Source organism: Melospiza melodia, chromosome 3 (genome assembly GCF_035770615.1).
Source record: "Melospiza melodia melodia isolate bMelMel2 chromosome 3, bMelMel2.pri, whole genome shotgun sequence".
NCBI lineage: Eukaryota > Metazoa > Chordata > Aves > Passeriformes > Passerellidae > Melospiza > Melospiza melodia.
The window spans coordinates 22663696-22679132 of record NC_086196.1 but is presented as its reverse complement, the minus strand read 5'-3'; the positions used below and the strand labels follow the sequence as shown (position 1 = coordinate 22679132).

Sequence of the window (15437 nt, the reverse complement as noted above, 5' to 3'; positions counted from 1 at the left end):
ACATTTTAGTTTACAGGCTTCAGTGATCATTCATCAGTAGTGAAAATGTGGTCCAGTTCTGCCTGAGTCAGTGCTGGCCTTCTCTAAGACTTTGACAGAATCTATCATGAGTTTAAAATGCTGTATAGAAACTAGGCAGGTAGGCAGTGGTAGGTGGCTTTTCATCTCTCACAACAGCAAGTAGTTGATTTAAAATTATGATTGTAACAAACAGTGGATTTAAGGCTAAGTTCCAGTACTGTGGTTAACTTAAAAAAAAACCCCAAAAAACAAACAAACTTAACAGTATTTGAACAGAAAGTGTTAGAATTGGTTTCAAGCCTGTTTTGATTTAGTTGCCCTACAAAATATGCTTTTGAGAAGGTAGATGGGGGAAGGTATTAACAGTTGCATGGTTTAGATGACAGCATTGCAGACAGCAATGTTACAAAGTCCAGAAGAGTATGTGGGTTTATTCAGATCCTGAGCAGCTCAGTTGCAGAAATCTCCTGTGACTTTAGAGTTGTCCTGCAGGGACCCAAGGCCTTTGTGGCCAGTGGAAAAGTGCCAAGGTGGCAGTGGCAGTAGGAGGCCCACAGGAGCTTGGTGCCAGGCCAGTTTGTCCCAGGGGCCTTGAGGGAGCTCTCCAAGCTCTGAAGCTCTCCAGGATTTAGGAGGATGCAGAAGCTGTGCTGTTAACCAGACGCACGTGTACCGTGTCCTTGAAGCACGTGTTGGCAGAGGCGCCGCAGTTTGCTGGGGCTCAGCAGAGCGGGTGTTGGCCGGCGCTGCTCACAGGGCAGGGGTTGCTCCTCATGGGCTGGGAGGCTTCTGCTCCCTGCTGTGCGCCCCCAGCGAGTGTCAGTGACCTCTTAACTCGCTGTGAGATAAAGGAATGACATATTGCTGCAAGTGGCAACACAGTAAGACCCACTGCAGGAAATGCTATTGATTCCTGAGTAGGAGACAGGCCAGATCTTTTAGGGTTTGTATCAGCAGGAAAGCAATGCTTTTGTCAGTTCTTCTGATTTAGAAAGCAAAGGCCAAAAAATGCTTTGTTTCAAAAATCTTAGCCATGTCTTCTGATAATGGGAATAATGAAGATCACAGTCCTGTCTGAATTTAAACAAAACACCAATAAAATTGCCAAAAATGACAAGAAATATATAATTCATCTGGGTATTTTTATGATTCTCCTCATGCAGAGGTCTTAATGGGTTTGTCTCTGAGTGCAGAAGCAAAAAGAAACAGATCTGATATTATCTCCTTAACTTATAACAATCAGTTGTTGAGTAGTACCTAGAGGATGATCTGTTTTCTTAATGGCTATCATTAAATCAGTGATGTGGGTTTTGCTCTTCTATGATGATGCTGTTTACTTTTGTGCTTAACTTTTTGCCAAGATACTGTTCTAAAGGACTTGATAAATCTTATATGATAGTATTGTACATGGCTCCACATATTAGGTAAATAAGGAGAGAGATTTAGTAAAGGAACTTGCAACCCTCCTGACAAGATAGGTCATTACACACAGTGCAAAGGGAATATATGGTTATTTGGATTTTTTTCCTAATAAAAATCTGTGATGTTTTTCCAGAATTCCCAGACTCAAAAAAAAAAAAAAAAAAAATAGACATTATGTGGGACACAGCTAGACTGTGAAAACTGAAAATAAAAAAACTGATTTTTCTTTTTTCTTCCTGGCTACTGCTCTTAGGCACTCTGGGCATGTCCCTGAAAGTGGCAAGTGCAAGAAGCCACAAAACTGTTCCCCCAAATACAGTTACTGACAGAAGGGTTCCTGAATCTCTAGCAGTAATTGACATTATTAGTTTAGTACTATTTCACTTCATTAATCTCATTTTAAAATCAAACTACAGAGAAATAGCTGAGTCTTAAGGTACACTAAATGGCATGACATTGTGTCATATTCCATTCTTGTTATTTGTGGTTTTGTGGGGAAAGCACTGAATTTATTTAAAAAACAAAACAAAACGCACAAAAAGGAAAACACACAAAAATATCTTTGTTTTTGAATGCAGTGTGAATATATATGAGATTAAGGGTTGAATTGGTTTCTTAACAAAGCATTTTATAAATTTCTATTTTGTTTCTTAGTGAAGGCCCTGCAAAAGTAAGGATTTGTATGTTGTACCTGCAGAATCAAATCAGGCCTGAGCCTCAGGTCACAGTATGAAGCAATTTTCTAGAAACACAGTCGAGCCCCTAGGAGTATCGATGGCAAAAAAGCTTCTAGTAAGATTCACTTCTGGGTTGCATGTCTGTATGCTCCAGAATATGAGAGCAGGTTTTAGGGGCAACTTCTTTACAGGACACTTGCACAGCATTTCCTGCACACTCACTGTAACCTCACAGCAGTGCAGCTCTAGGACACTTGCTGTCATGGTCTCAGCCAATTCCAGTAAGCCAAGTGTAACACTCCAGTACTCCTAAATGCCTTTTCCTTCTCCCCATGTGCTTGCTGTTGTGTCTTAATTCTATCTGAAATGAGATGCATTTCACTGTTTTTCTCTTATATTTTTATATAAAGATGATTTCTGAGGTTACATGCAGTTAAAAATAAAAACAACAAACAGAAGCCTTAAACTCATAGAGATGATTCAGCTGGCCTTCCCTTGCTTTGAAGACATATGTTTGCATTGTGTAGAAGGTTGGTTGGCAGTGGATTGCTCAGTGAGTGATAGGGACACTTCCATCCCTGCAGGACAAGCCTTCCAGGAGCCTCTTCACATGACAGTGGTGAGGCAGGGTCAGACAGCATTCCAGGCAGCATAGCAAGTAAGGTACTGAATTGTCTCAATCAATCATGAGGATTAGGAGCTGCAGGAAGTTCCTAAGGGTCATCATAGTCATCACTTTTCAGTATTCATCCTGGGGAGAAGGGACATCAGTATAAGATGGTAGAATGTGTCCCAGCTCCAAGGAGCTGTGAAATATGTTTGGCATTGGTGTGACCCAGCAGTCTGCTACTAAAGGAAAGAGAGGTGACTTATTTAGGCCAAACCAGTTCTAGACAGCTGTGAGCTAAGTTTTATTTTTCTTGTCTGAACTCCAAATATACTCTTTTATTAAGGTTAAACTAGTTTTGTTTAACCTTAATGCTTATTTAGTACTGAGAGACTGTAGAGTGACTGGCAGCCTACAGATGTTCCATTCCCCAGGGAGTGGTGACAATCTGCAGCTGGACAGCCAATCCCCTCTCTATACAGCCTCTAGCCATCAAAAGTTCTGAAGTTACCTCTGAGATACCAAGGTCAGCTTTGAAACTAGCTGACACAGACTTGGATTTTGGGAGAGTTGAATCTGGGAGCAATTGTTGACCTGAGTATTCTTATGTGGTGTGTGAGTCTGGGGCCACCTCAGAGCAGCAGCAGCAGAACCCACAGCCAGCCAGACAAACAACTTCAATAGGTCAGCTGCTCCTATCAGCCTAGGAAGGGCTGTGTACCCTCATAAAAAAGGGGAAGGATAATCTGGTAAAACACTCTTTCAGTCTTCTCAGCTTTAGATATGCATCTTTAATCTACCTATTTACAGTAGTCTTAGAAACCATACTTCTGTTTTTGTGTCCTTGCCAAAGCATGAATAATCTCAAGATCTAAACTTCTTATAGCTCCCTAAATTAAACTTTGTACTTCTGCTACCTAATAACTGCAGAACAGAATGTTAAATTTGGATAAGCCGTGTTGACATTAAAAACAAAACAACTTGTGGTTTAGAGGTGGGAATGAGCTGTAGATATCTTAAAGGTAGAAATTACCAGAAGAAGGATTCTTTGGGGACAGTAAGAATCCTAAGGGATGAACCACATAGTTCAGGAAACAAATAAAACCACTGAAGTTCTTGCAGCTTGGTGAGTTCAAGTCAGTCAATTGTGATAACAGCTCAGGTGAAACAAAGGAGTCTCACAGCTTCTAGCAGCTCTGAGAGAAAAGATGGTCTCTTTGCTGGGAAATACAGTGGGTTAGGAATGGATGACCTGATTTATAATTGCTCACAACTTGCATGATCACTTGCAAGTTGTTTGCCCATTAATGCTTAAGATGAGGCCATTTAGAAAACAGCATTTAAGCAGGGTCTAGAAACAGAAAAACAGCATTTTGAGGACAGATAAGGTTTGGAGAAAAGACAATACATCTAATGTATGGATAGGGTAAAATGTTCGGTCTTAGCCAACCTTACAATCCTAAAGACTACAAAAGGAAACCTTCTGTATATTGGTCTAAACTTACCTCCTGATGTGGCCAATTGCCAGCCCTCCATTCTAATAAACAACTTGGTTTTGTTATTATTGTAAAAGTATCAGGTGTAGTGACATTCCTAAAGGGTTGATCCTTTTTGACACATACAGCAAGAATTTAGATTGTGCAAAGAATACAGTTTATTCTCCTCCCTAGAACTGTGTAACAATTCTAATAATAGAATGATTTTTTTTAATCAATCAGATTAAGGTTAAATCAAGAGGAATGGCTTTCAAATACTGGCATATTTTTTTTTTACTTGCATGCTACAATGATACGTTCTTCTATTTAATTTAAATTCTTTCATCACTAATAGATGGTTTGATTCCTGTGCTATATTGTTATCATGATAAAGACTTCTGATGTTTGAGAAATAACAATGTCTAATCAAGGGATAGAAGAGATTAATAGACACATATGAAATTAGTTATGAAAAGTGGCTGTGGACAGCAAGGAATGAGAGGAATCTACAGAGAAATGTTCATAGTGGCCAGTGTGGGGCTGCCTAGTCATTGCTAAAACACCTGGTGACTTCACCATATTAGGTGGAGTTAAAACTAATACAAATCAGCTCAGAGCCCCAAAGCATTACCTGGTTTTACTTGTAAATGTTAAAGGGAAAGAATCATCTGATCATCCTCCAAGATACTAATTTGCTGTCCAAGGCATTGCAATAACTGGCATTTCAAGTGCTCCTGACTGGATGGCTTTTCTGTGGAAAGAATTTAAGATCTAGGTTTGCCAGTTCTTTGGAGTCATATGTTTGTGCTGAACTTGACTCAAAAAGTTGCCCTATTGGGCTGAAACAGAACTGTTTCAACTTAAAGCAGCAAAGCGCAGACATTTTTGTTTCCAGTATCAGGCTTTTCACACTGTAGCTGGTTGGTCTCATTTTAGCTTGCCCAGGGCTTTTCTTTAAATGTAGCAATAAGGCAAAATTGCATTTCTGATAACTTAGAGTGCACAGATGTTAAATGCCAATGTCTATGGATATGCTTGCTGTGAAGGAGTGTGCTTCCATGCTGTAGATGGTGTTTGCTTTGAGTATATCTCATGCACACTTTCTGGGTGAAAGGAACTCGGTATCTATTGATATTTTAATGTTAAACATATGTTGTGTTTTCCCGTAGGAGCGTTTCACTGGATCTGTTTACTTGCGCTGATCCATGGTCAAACACACTGTTGTGTTTCCCCAGGGGAACACTCCAGTTATGCAAACCAAACCATGGATCTGTCCCCTTGTTCTCCAGCTGCACTCTGGTTTGCACTCCTCAGTACCCAAGTGAGCTCTGTGCCATATTCTCTTATGAAATTGCTCATGTAATTGGTCATACTAGCTCACAAACACAAATAATTTCAGTCTGCAATTGTGTACTGATTTATAGATGAGCAGGGGGCTCAGGTTTGTGTGGGCTCTTCAGTTTGGAGGAGCTGCACTTTGGAAACACTTGTGTGAGGGCTGGGGTGGAGAAAGGGCTTGCAGCAAGCTGAGTGATGGGATTCTGCTAAGGCAGAGGCATACCTGGGGCCTGAGCAGGGCTTGTGTACTCTGGCCATATGGGAGAGCTTTTAAGTCCATTATTACTAGTTTGCTGTGGCTGTGCAACTTCCTCTTCCCCTTTGTACACAGTTTTTCTGACATGCTGTCACTGCCTCCATCTCTCCTGACAGAGAAAGCGGAGAACACGATACAGTTTCCTACCTTCTGTTGTTGAGTTGGTTGTTTGAAGAGAGAGAATTTCCCTTGGATGATGCCAGAAAAGAATCTGTATCTGCCAAGGTTCTTTGTATAGGAACAACTGTTAATATAAACAGGCTTCCTCACAAATACCCAGGCAGTGGCACAAAACCACTTTGGATGTGAGGGAGTTCTGCCCCTCCTCCCCCACCCTTTTTTGCAAGGGTATTAACAAATTCACTGAAGGAGATGGCCATTTGTCTGTCGTCCAGGGAGGCTTCCTATGGTGAGGCATCTTCTTGCATTTCACCTTTCAGGTAATTTCTCTCCCTTTCAATAGTTTTTCTGAGTGCAAGCCAGTTCTCTGTCTGTTTTGGAAGAGGAGCCCATGCCACCTTTTTGTTATACCTTGGCCTGAAGTAAGGAAGTAAGCAGTGGGAATTAAACACTGTTCTTCATTAGTTTATATTATTAGCTCACAAAGTGTAATCTTCTCTGCCAGTATTGCATTATTCTTTCTCCATGCTTCTCTTGAGCATTTTATAAAGTGCAAGTAGGTGAGGACACTCAGTTTCTCCTGGAGAAACTGAGCAGCTTCAAGCCAAGGCTCCAATTAAGGATGGAGCTGTGGTAGTTTGGCATCTCTGGGTAAATTAACCTTGTAACTGCTACTAAGCCTTCAGCAGTAGAGTATCCCTTGGTTCTCCAGCATTAATTGCACAACCCAAAGGTTTGGTGGTATTTGAAAACTGGAGAGGAAAGAAAGCCTTTAAGGCTCCAGAATTAGAGATGTGCAGAAGTGCTGCCTTGCGTCATGTTGCCATGTTCCCCTGACAGCACCGTCCTCAGTGTTTTCTGCATTTAGCTGCTAGGTTTGATAACAGGAACAGTTTGTGTGCAATTTTGCAGTATTCAGTTTTACATTTAACAGAAGTGTAAAGTTCAGTTTCATGGAATTTCCCTGCTTGGTTGTTAAGATAACCTGGTACAGCTCAAAACCACACAGCCTGAACTGTAGGCAGGAGCCTTCCTCCCCCAGGTGAGTATGTTTACGGGTTCAGAGCTGTCCTGGCCCTTCTCCCATGAAAACTGCAACAGAAGATCTCCTCTTGGGGTCTACTATATTTTATTTTAATTCGAATTATTTGAAGTAAAACTAACTAACAGAATGTAGCTTTATGGATCTAATAATGTTGTGAAAGAAAAAAGAAGTAAAAATCACATGGGCCAGCTCAGGGACTTGTTTCTTTTGAAATAACTGATGACATAAAATCCCAGACCAAAAGAGGTGGGAGATGCAAGGCATCTGGCAGAGTTTACAGTCCTGGGGGGTCGGCAGGCGCAGCACAGCCTGCTGCAAACAAAGGCTGAGTGTTTTGCTGATACGATTGCAAAACATATGTTTGCCCAGGACTGTTATGATCTTGGGAATAGGCAGGAGGCCAGATTTCTGCAGCGGCAGCGGCAGCAGCAGCGCACTTAGTCACACAAATATCTGCAAAATGTGAACCTCTTGCGATTTCTCGGTTTAAAAGCCGTAACTATTTTGTTTCTTAAAGACAAGGTAGAAACTCTTGCATCAGAAACAGGAGAGGGGGGCGGAAAGCATCGTCCGAGGAGCGTCTCTAGGCCGGGAAGGAGAGCGGAACGGAGCCGAGCAGGCCGGGGCCGGGGCTGGACTGGACGGGAGCTGTCCTGCCGGGCCGGGGCTGCCGCCTCTTGTGCCCCCGCCCGGGGCATTTGGTGCCGCTCCCGGGCACAGGGAGCAGCGGCGGTGTCGCGGTGAGCGCCGGTCCCCGGCGGGGCAGCGCCGCGGGCGCCGCTCCGCCCCTGCGCCGGGCGGGCGGGCCGGGGCTGGCACCGCCCCGGCGGCGCTGGGGCAGAGCCCAGCGGGGCTGCGAGAGCGGCGAGCCTGGGCCAGCCCCGCAGCACCGGCCGGATGGTGGCCAGGCCGGGCCGGCAGCACCAGGTACTCGCGGCTGGCCGGGGTGGGGGGGGGGGGGGTCTCTGTTCGGGCGCATCGCCAGAGAAATCCTTGCTGGAAGGGGGGCGGGGTCCGGGCAGCCCCCTGCGGATCAGCCGCGGGGCTGAGGAGGCAGCAGCGGCGTTTGCCTGCGGGCTCCCCGCCCGGAGGGCGTCGTTCGGGGGTTCGCAGGTCCCGTTCAGCCGCAGGATGAGCAGCTGCTGCCCGCCGTGACAGCGCAGATGCTCCCAGGAGGGCTCTGTTCCGCTGGGGTGTGCGGCAGCCGGGAACCTCTGCAGAGTTCTCGGGCTCGTCCAGGTGGCTTTTGCCTCGGAATTGTCCGGCGTTTACGTGGTTCTTGCATAGATTTGGATTATCCTTTTGAAACAGTAAGGCTGGTCTTGTATTTCTCATGGAGAAGAGCGGGCTGTAATTATAAACAGATGCAAGTCAAGAGCATTATTTAGAAAGGAATAAACCTGCTGATTTGGATCTCTCTTGTAAATTTCTTAATCTCATCACGTTAAGATTCTTCTTTTAAAGGAAAATTTTAACTCCTCAGAAGTGATGTAGGTTGCGGCAGAGCCTGTTTTGTATTTTTCTGATTTAGAGTAACCCAGTACTTCATGGATACATAAGGATACATATATATGGATATATGCTTTGCTTTGACATAATCCAGCAGTACAGTCTATGTAATGCAAAGGGTTACTGTCACATTTAGACTGTTTCCTTCTATGTCACTAATTTATTGGTATTTAAATAGTATTTACAGCAGGGAAATTGCAAGCATTCATTCAAAATCCTTTGCCCTTTAATGCTTTCTGTTTCACCACAGAAGTGCCATATTAAAAAAGCTAGGCACTAATCATTGAAACTCAGCCTCAGTTTCAGTGAGCTCATATCAAAAGTAAATGGGGTTGTGGACTCTAGGCAGTTGTGTCACAAAACCACTGTAGGAAGAGCTGCTAATGCTGAGTAAGAGTAGGTAGCATATAGGCAGCCACCTTGAGACTACTGCAGCTGGACCTGCTTGTACTGCTCAGTCCTAGAAATGACCAGAGAAGAGGTGCTAGAGATGGAGACAGTGGAGTCTGGGCTTTGCTGTCATTCCTGCCATTGTGAACAAGGTGTGTGATCTTGGACACACTCTCCCTTGCCTTGATTTCTGTCTTGAATCAAGTCACATAAAGTAGATGGGGATGTTTTTAAAATGGGTTATTTCTAAGGACTTTGAGACGTTCAGAGAAATTATAATGAAATTAAATTCATGTAAGAATAACATAGCTTATATGAAAGAGGAACAGTTCAGCATTTGCCATGCTCTAATTCCAGTGAAGAGTGGTAGGTCTGTGTAACAAAGCGCTTTGTAACAGAGGGGGAGTACTTGTTCCCAGTTCTTTAAATCCGTACAAGTGGAGACATGTCTGTTGCTTCAGCTGAATGGCAGTCTGAATGTACCCAGCAAATGTAACCACTGCAAAAATTTAAAATACATGAGCATTTCTAGGATAATTTTTTTTCTGTCATTTTAATGTGAATCATAGTTTGTTTGGGAAAGCCACAACAATTGCAGCTACTTCAGGATTAAGTAAAAAAGTAAAATAGGAAAAATGGCCAGCTCTGCATAGCCCCACATTTAGAAAAGATGTAGGATTTCTCTGTGTGTAGGAAAAGAAATATACTTAATCACCACTCTTTGTTCTTAATTGTCCCCTTCCTAAAAGTTTTCTGACCAGTGTGGAAACTACAGTAGCTACTGCGTTTAGCAGAACTGAAAATACAGTTTTTAAGCTGAGTGTGTATCAGCTTGGGGACAGCTTGTCCTGTGGGGCCAGTTGTGCCAGTCCTTGTTGTTAAGGTCCTAAACAAGGAAACTGTGCTTGTAGCCTCAGTGTCACCAGCAGTGAGGTTTTGCTGTCAGTGGCCTCTAAAGGGGAAGTAGGAACCAGACAGTTCACAGTGAGCGCAGCAGCGGGAGCAGCATGAAGCCTCTTAGACTGGTAAGTGCCAAGTCTCCCTTGGAAATGCTGCACAACCTTCTTGGACACTTATATGCTTAGAGGCATTTCATCCCATAAGCTTATAAAGCCCTAAATGGGTATTTTTAATGGCCATGCTTCAAATGCTCATCATATTATACTGAGTTGAATTTTCAGCACAGGCATGCTGGAGGAGTTAATCCCACCAGGAAATTGTGTTGAAGAGTTTTTAACTCACAGCTCATTGTGCCTTTCTTAACCCTAAGCCTGGGTAGAAAACGACTTAGATTATGTAAAATGATGACTGGTTATCTAGAAAAAAATGTTACCTCAAAAAATTCACCTCAGTTTCATTTTCCTTCTCTGGTTCATTACATTAGATTGTTTTATATTGTATTATGGGTGTGATTTTCATATAATTTTGTTTGAATCTAGCAGCACTTAGTGCTTAGTCAAGACATAGATGATTCAGATAAAGATGTTAATTCAAATGTAGTTTAGTGAAGTAAATTGATAATTACAATTTTACTTCACCTGTGGCTTATCTATGATAAAATGTTCCCTGTTTAGAGGGAGAAGGCCTAAGTAAGTACGTAAATAAGTCAGTCTTTCTGGTAGATATGAATCTGGTAGACTTGATAGTGGTACTGACTGTACTTGAGGGGAGCAAAATGACTCACTGTGCTAGCACCAGGGAAGCAGTCTGAGTGAGCATTGTGGATCATAGCTCATCAGTCCTGAATGACTGAAAATTAGCAGTTTGGTAACAGTCCCAGATTCATTGGATAAAACTACCATGGAGTTCTGAGAGAGCTTTTGTGATGAGGGGCATAGCTCTAGCTGCAAGGAGCCAGTAGTGAGGGACCAACAAGGATCTGAAAAAGCATTTTAGGCACACAATGGAGGAAAAACTGTAGCTTAGGTTAGATAGCTGTTCCTGTTCCAGAGGCTCTGTGACCTGGCTTGTAGCTTAGTTCTGTTTTCAGTGTTTCTAGGTGAAATTTCTGATACTGTGTGTCTGCCTAAACTGTGACTTTTCTTTTTTTTTTTTTTTTTGGGGTTTTTTTTTTTTTTTTTTTGTTTTCATTTTTGTTTTAAGAGATTCAGAACCAAAGCAGATGATGTTCTCTTGCCAGCAGAAGTAATGTGTGTTGTACTGTTAGTATTTACAAACCTCTTCTACATTATTGCAGTTCAACTTTTTAATCTCAGGATTTTTCATAAATTTGACAGGAATGATGTTCCTGTCAAGAAGCTTTAAAAAGCTACCTAAAAGTTGGGCTGGATCAACAGCTGTAAGATACAGAAAAGCTCTACATTGTGTGAATTTACACATTTACACTTTAGAGTTGACTTCCTTGAGCATGTATGTGCAGGCAGTATGGGCTTTTTGGTCTAGTCGTCCTTGTGGAGTTGGATGTGCTAATTGAGCCAGACTGGTGAGAGTAAGTGGTGACTGGGAAGTATATAATTAAGCTTGCAGAGTTGTCTCATTAACTTTTCTGTCTCAGCTCTGCTGTGCTGTTTCTTGGTGTAAATTTGCATAAAGCATTTCCTGGCTGAGAAGTCTCTGAACAGGCACACAGTCTGATAGTTAGGGCATTAGCCTGTGACTTCAGAGATCTCAGCTCAAGCCACCAGTCTTCTGTATCAGCTTCTCTAAGATGTGTAGCTTTTCCATTTCTGAGGGATTTTTTTCTCCTAGATTGGAGATAATGTACTTGTCCTACCTCACAGGAATCTTGCATTATCTAAATGCATGAGATGTGATGCTGGGCTGATAAGGCAATGGTGAGGGATGTGTAGATTGAGAAATGATGGGTACCTGGTGACCTAAGTTCCCATGGAAATAATAATAGTGGCTGTACAGAAATAGAGTTACATTACATAAAGGGGAAAGAGGAGGCTTTTCGGTGTTTTTCACAGTTGTCTCTGTCCATGCAGCAATGCAGCACTTACATGGCTAAAGTCTTGCTTTTCTGTCAAGGTATGTGTGGAAGGTGAGCAGTGGAGTGGATTGCCATCCTGCAAGGCCCACCTCCTTCCATTACCTTGAGCTTCTGGGTGTTTCACCCTTGGTGCTCAGCTTTGCAGCCACCTGAGTTTTATGTTCTGGCTTTGAAGATGGAGTGCGTCTGATGCATCACCATCATCATTATTGTTATTATTGTTATTGTTATTATTTATTTGCACCTAAAGCCTCAGTTGTGGTTGGCTTTCTGCTGAGCTTTGAGCTGTATTCAGCTGCAGAGTTTCTAGACTGAATGAAAGTGGTGTGGTGTGGTGAGGTTGGCAAACAGGAGGAAAGGAGCCAAGAGAAGTTTGATGCAGAGAATGTGTCACTAAGTAGGTCACTTTGGTGTGCAATTCCATAGTCTGGAATCGCATGAAAGTTGTTTATACTTTTGGAATAACCAAAAGAAATACGGGCTTTCTTCTAGCTGCTACTTGTCCTAGACGCAACTGCTTCACCAAGTGCTTGTTGGTGCTCCAGGTGAGATGGTGCTTTAAGAGAAATGTGCAGGAGAGAGATGTAGTGGTGTGTCCGCTCAGGATGCAGGTCTTGCCTTTGAGAGGGAGAGTGTTGCTCCCTGACTTGAGTGTATTTGGAAGATGGAGGTTTAGAGAAGGGTATTGTGAAGCATAGAAATATGTTCAGGACAAAGGAGAAATTCACTAGGACTGTTTGGAGAACTATTACTGTGTAATCAAGTATTTGAAGTGCTGGGATGCTGGAAGCACACAGCTATCTCTGAAGTACTAGGAGAATTTGATTAAATGCTGCTTCCTAAAAGGAGAGGAAAATAGCTTTTGAAAGGTCTGCCATAGCTTGTAACTGAAGAACAAGTTTTCAAAAGGCTTCTAAAGGGTCAGGTTTTACACAGCTCTCGTGACTGTGTTAAGCATGCACCTCATGGCAAGTTGCTTCTGTTCTCAGCACCCTCTGGAAGAAACCCCCGTTTTGCAGACAGGAAACAGGCTCATCTTCACAGATCCTTTGTTACATCTCTGTCACAACAGAGCCTTGACCCCAAGCTTCTCAAGAACTAGGCTGGTGCCATGATATCAGGGGGATGATGCCTCTCCTAATGGAAAACAAAGCAACTCATTTAATCATTAAAAAGAAACCTCTTAAGTCACTTTGTAGCCAGGGTTTGGATGGTTGAGTAATATAACCTGTTACGTGCTGTGTAATTGTAAACCTGACCTCTGTATGCTTTAATAAACAGAAATGTATTAATTGTGATGTATTTTAGATTGTGAAGCAAAATACACTAGCAGTCTGCTGATCTCAGTTTCTTAAATCTGGGTTTGGGGTTTTTTTTCTTCCTCTAACTGTTCTGGGAAAAGGAAAAACTGAAAAACAGTTGTTCAAGAATTAAACTTCAAGGTATTTGTCTTGGAGGGCTTGATCTGGCAAACTGCAGACGTCTGCTAAATTAAATCCTGTTGACAATTTAAATGATCTCTCTTTTTGCTTGCTGTTGTTTGGCTATGTTTTTCGAGTGTAGTTATAGCCAAAATAAGAAGCTCTGCTGAAGTTTTAAAGAGAGATGTTGATAAATTCCATCCTACAAGTGGCATTGCTTGGCTGACAGGCAAAATTTGCTTGTGTGTGTTGGGACCCATAGCAGGAAAAATTGACACTGAGGGGAAAAAGTGAAAAGACTATTTGTAAGAGATGCCCTTTGATCTTACTTTATCCAAGTAAAACTTGAGAAATGAAGGTATCTGACTTTGGGATTTAAGGAGACTGTCAGAGTCTAAAGAGTTTGCCAGTTGCCACTTGTGTCTGCACTCATTGTTTCCAGCTCTCTGAAGTTGTTTTTTAATCTTAGGGGAAAGTTCAGGAAACAGTAACTGATTAATAAAATTGCTTCTTGTACAGTGAAACTTGTGCAAATAGAAACCTCAGCTAAAGAGAAAAAAAGTGCAGCCAGTATTGCACATTTTAACAGCCTTTACCTATGTGGGGAAAATGTGGCAAAGTTAACAACTGCATTTGGCAGGCAGCTCTTGGGGCATCATCTGCTCAGAGGCCTGGACCAGCTGAAGGTGCCCCTCTGCTCTGTGTGGCCTGAACTGGCTCAGTGCTTGGTATTTATTCATCTAAACCTGCTTGGGAAGTTGGTATGGTCACAAAATGGGTGGGTTTGGCTATGGAACAGAGGCAATACATGTGTTCTAAAAGGTGATTGGAAAAGAGGGCACAGATAAGGAGCCCAAACCATTAGTTTATATAATGCCTGGTGTTTAGCACTCAGCTCCATCCTCAGCTTTAATCCCAGGTCTCCATCTGTAAGAATGCCATGCCATCAACTGGCAGGGCTCCCATCTTTCCTGGGGAAGCCAAGCTGCTCAGTGGGGAGTAATCCCCTCTGGAGAGCTGCTTTGCAGAGTGCCACGCACACGGCAGAGGAGCGATGGCATGGGGGGCATGTGTGGAAGTGTGGGGTGAGGCCATGTCCTGCTCTGGTACCTGGAACCTGCTGTGCCTTCTCAGGGGGCTGCTCTGTGCTACAGAGACTGCCCTGGAACACATGGCTCCCTCCCTTCCAAAGGGAACGGTGTTCATGGGCAGGACACAAATGCACCCAAGCCTTCCATGTGTTTGCTCCTTGGCTGCAGCAAAGGCCCAGGGGGCCATAGGCCTGTCAGAAAGCTGCATCTGGCTGAAGGAGAGGACAAGTAGTGAACTGCCAGGGTTATCCAGCCTCCACCTTCCCTGCAAGGCAACACATCCACGCAAGCGGGTGCAAGGATGTGGTTGCTGCTGTTCTGATGGAGCAAATTCCCCTCCCTCCCTCCTTCCCTGCAAATGTGAATAGCTTTTTATCCTATCTTGAAAAGAAAGCAGATGCAAATGTAGATCAGGTACTTTGAGCAGTTTAAGTGCTCTTTGAGGTTGGGAAGAAGAAATCTGATTAGGGTTACAGCTGTTTCATTTCCTGACAGATGCACAGGGTGTTGTGTGCTGGCGAGCTGCGGATGTACACACACACAGCAGCCTCGTTTTGTATCAGTGGCATAACCACATAGCAGCCAGCATGTTCGGAACTCCTTGTCCTGGACACCCTGCCAAAATATGCTTTATGCAGAATTTTCTGTGAACCAGCCTGTAGTGTGTTTGTGTGTGTGTGTGTGCATGCATATAAATTTGTGTGTGTTTTCTTTGGTTGACAGGGCCTTTGTTGCTGAACTTTTTTTGCTGGAGTGGGGTGGTGTGCTGTAAACAAGCACAGCTAATTATAAAGCACTTGTATAAAAAATGATTTGCATTTGTACAAACAGTACTAGTAAAAGTACCCGTGCAAGAGTACCACAAGTACCCAAATAAGCCCAGCTCTGAATGGAGAACTCTTTTCTTTCTTGCAACCACAGCTGAAAAGCTGTTTATAACTAAATGCTGAGGTGGTGTACTTTTCTTTTCTAGGAACTTGGAATAAGAATTCCTAGACCACTGGGACACGGACCAAGCAGATTCATCCCTGAGAAGGAGGTGTGGTAGTGTTTTCAAGTACATAGTGAACTTTATGCTTTTAAGGAACATCATTTTATAGTAGTAGCCCACA

At 43.0% G+C, this 15437-nt stretch overlaps 1 protein-coding gene across 2 annotated transcripts in view; it reads left to right on the top strand.

Moving 5' to 3' along the window:
* Positions 1-15437, top strand: part of SESN1 (sestrin 1) — a 77549-nt gene that overhangs the window by 52783 nt on the left and 9329 nt on the right. Inside the window, exons 1-2 of one of the 2 annotated variants that reach the window (XM_063150983.1) lie at positions 7802-7888; positions 15299-15364. In XM_063150983.1, the coding sequence (XP_063007053.1) occupies positions 7859-7888; positions 15299-15364 (96 nt within the window). In that variant the 5' untranslated portion in view covers positions 7802-7858. Of the gene's footprint in view, positions 1-7801; positions 7889-15298; positions 15365-15437 lie in introns of those variants that run through there. The other variant, XM_063150982.1, reaches the window with a different exon arrangement.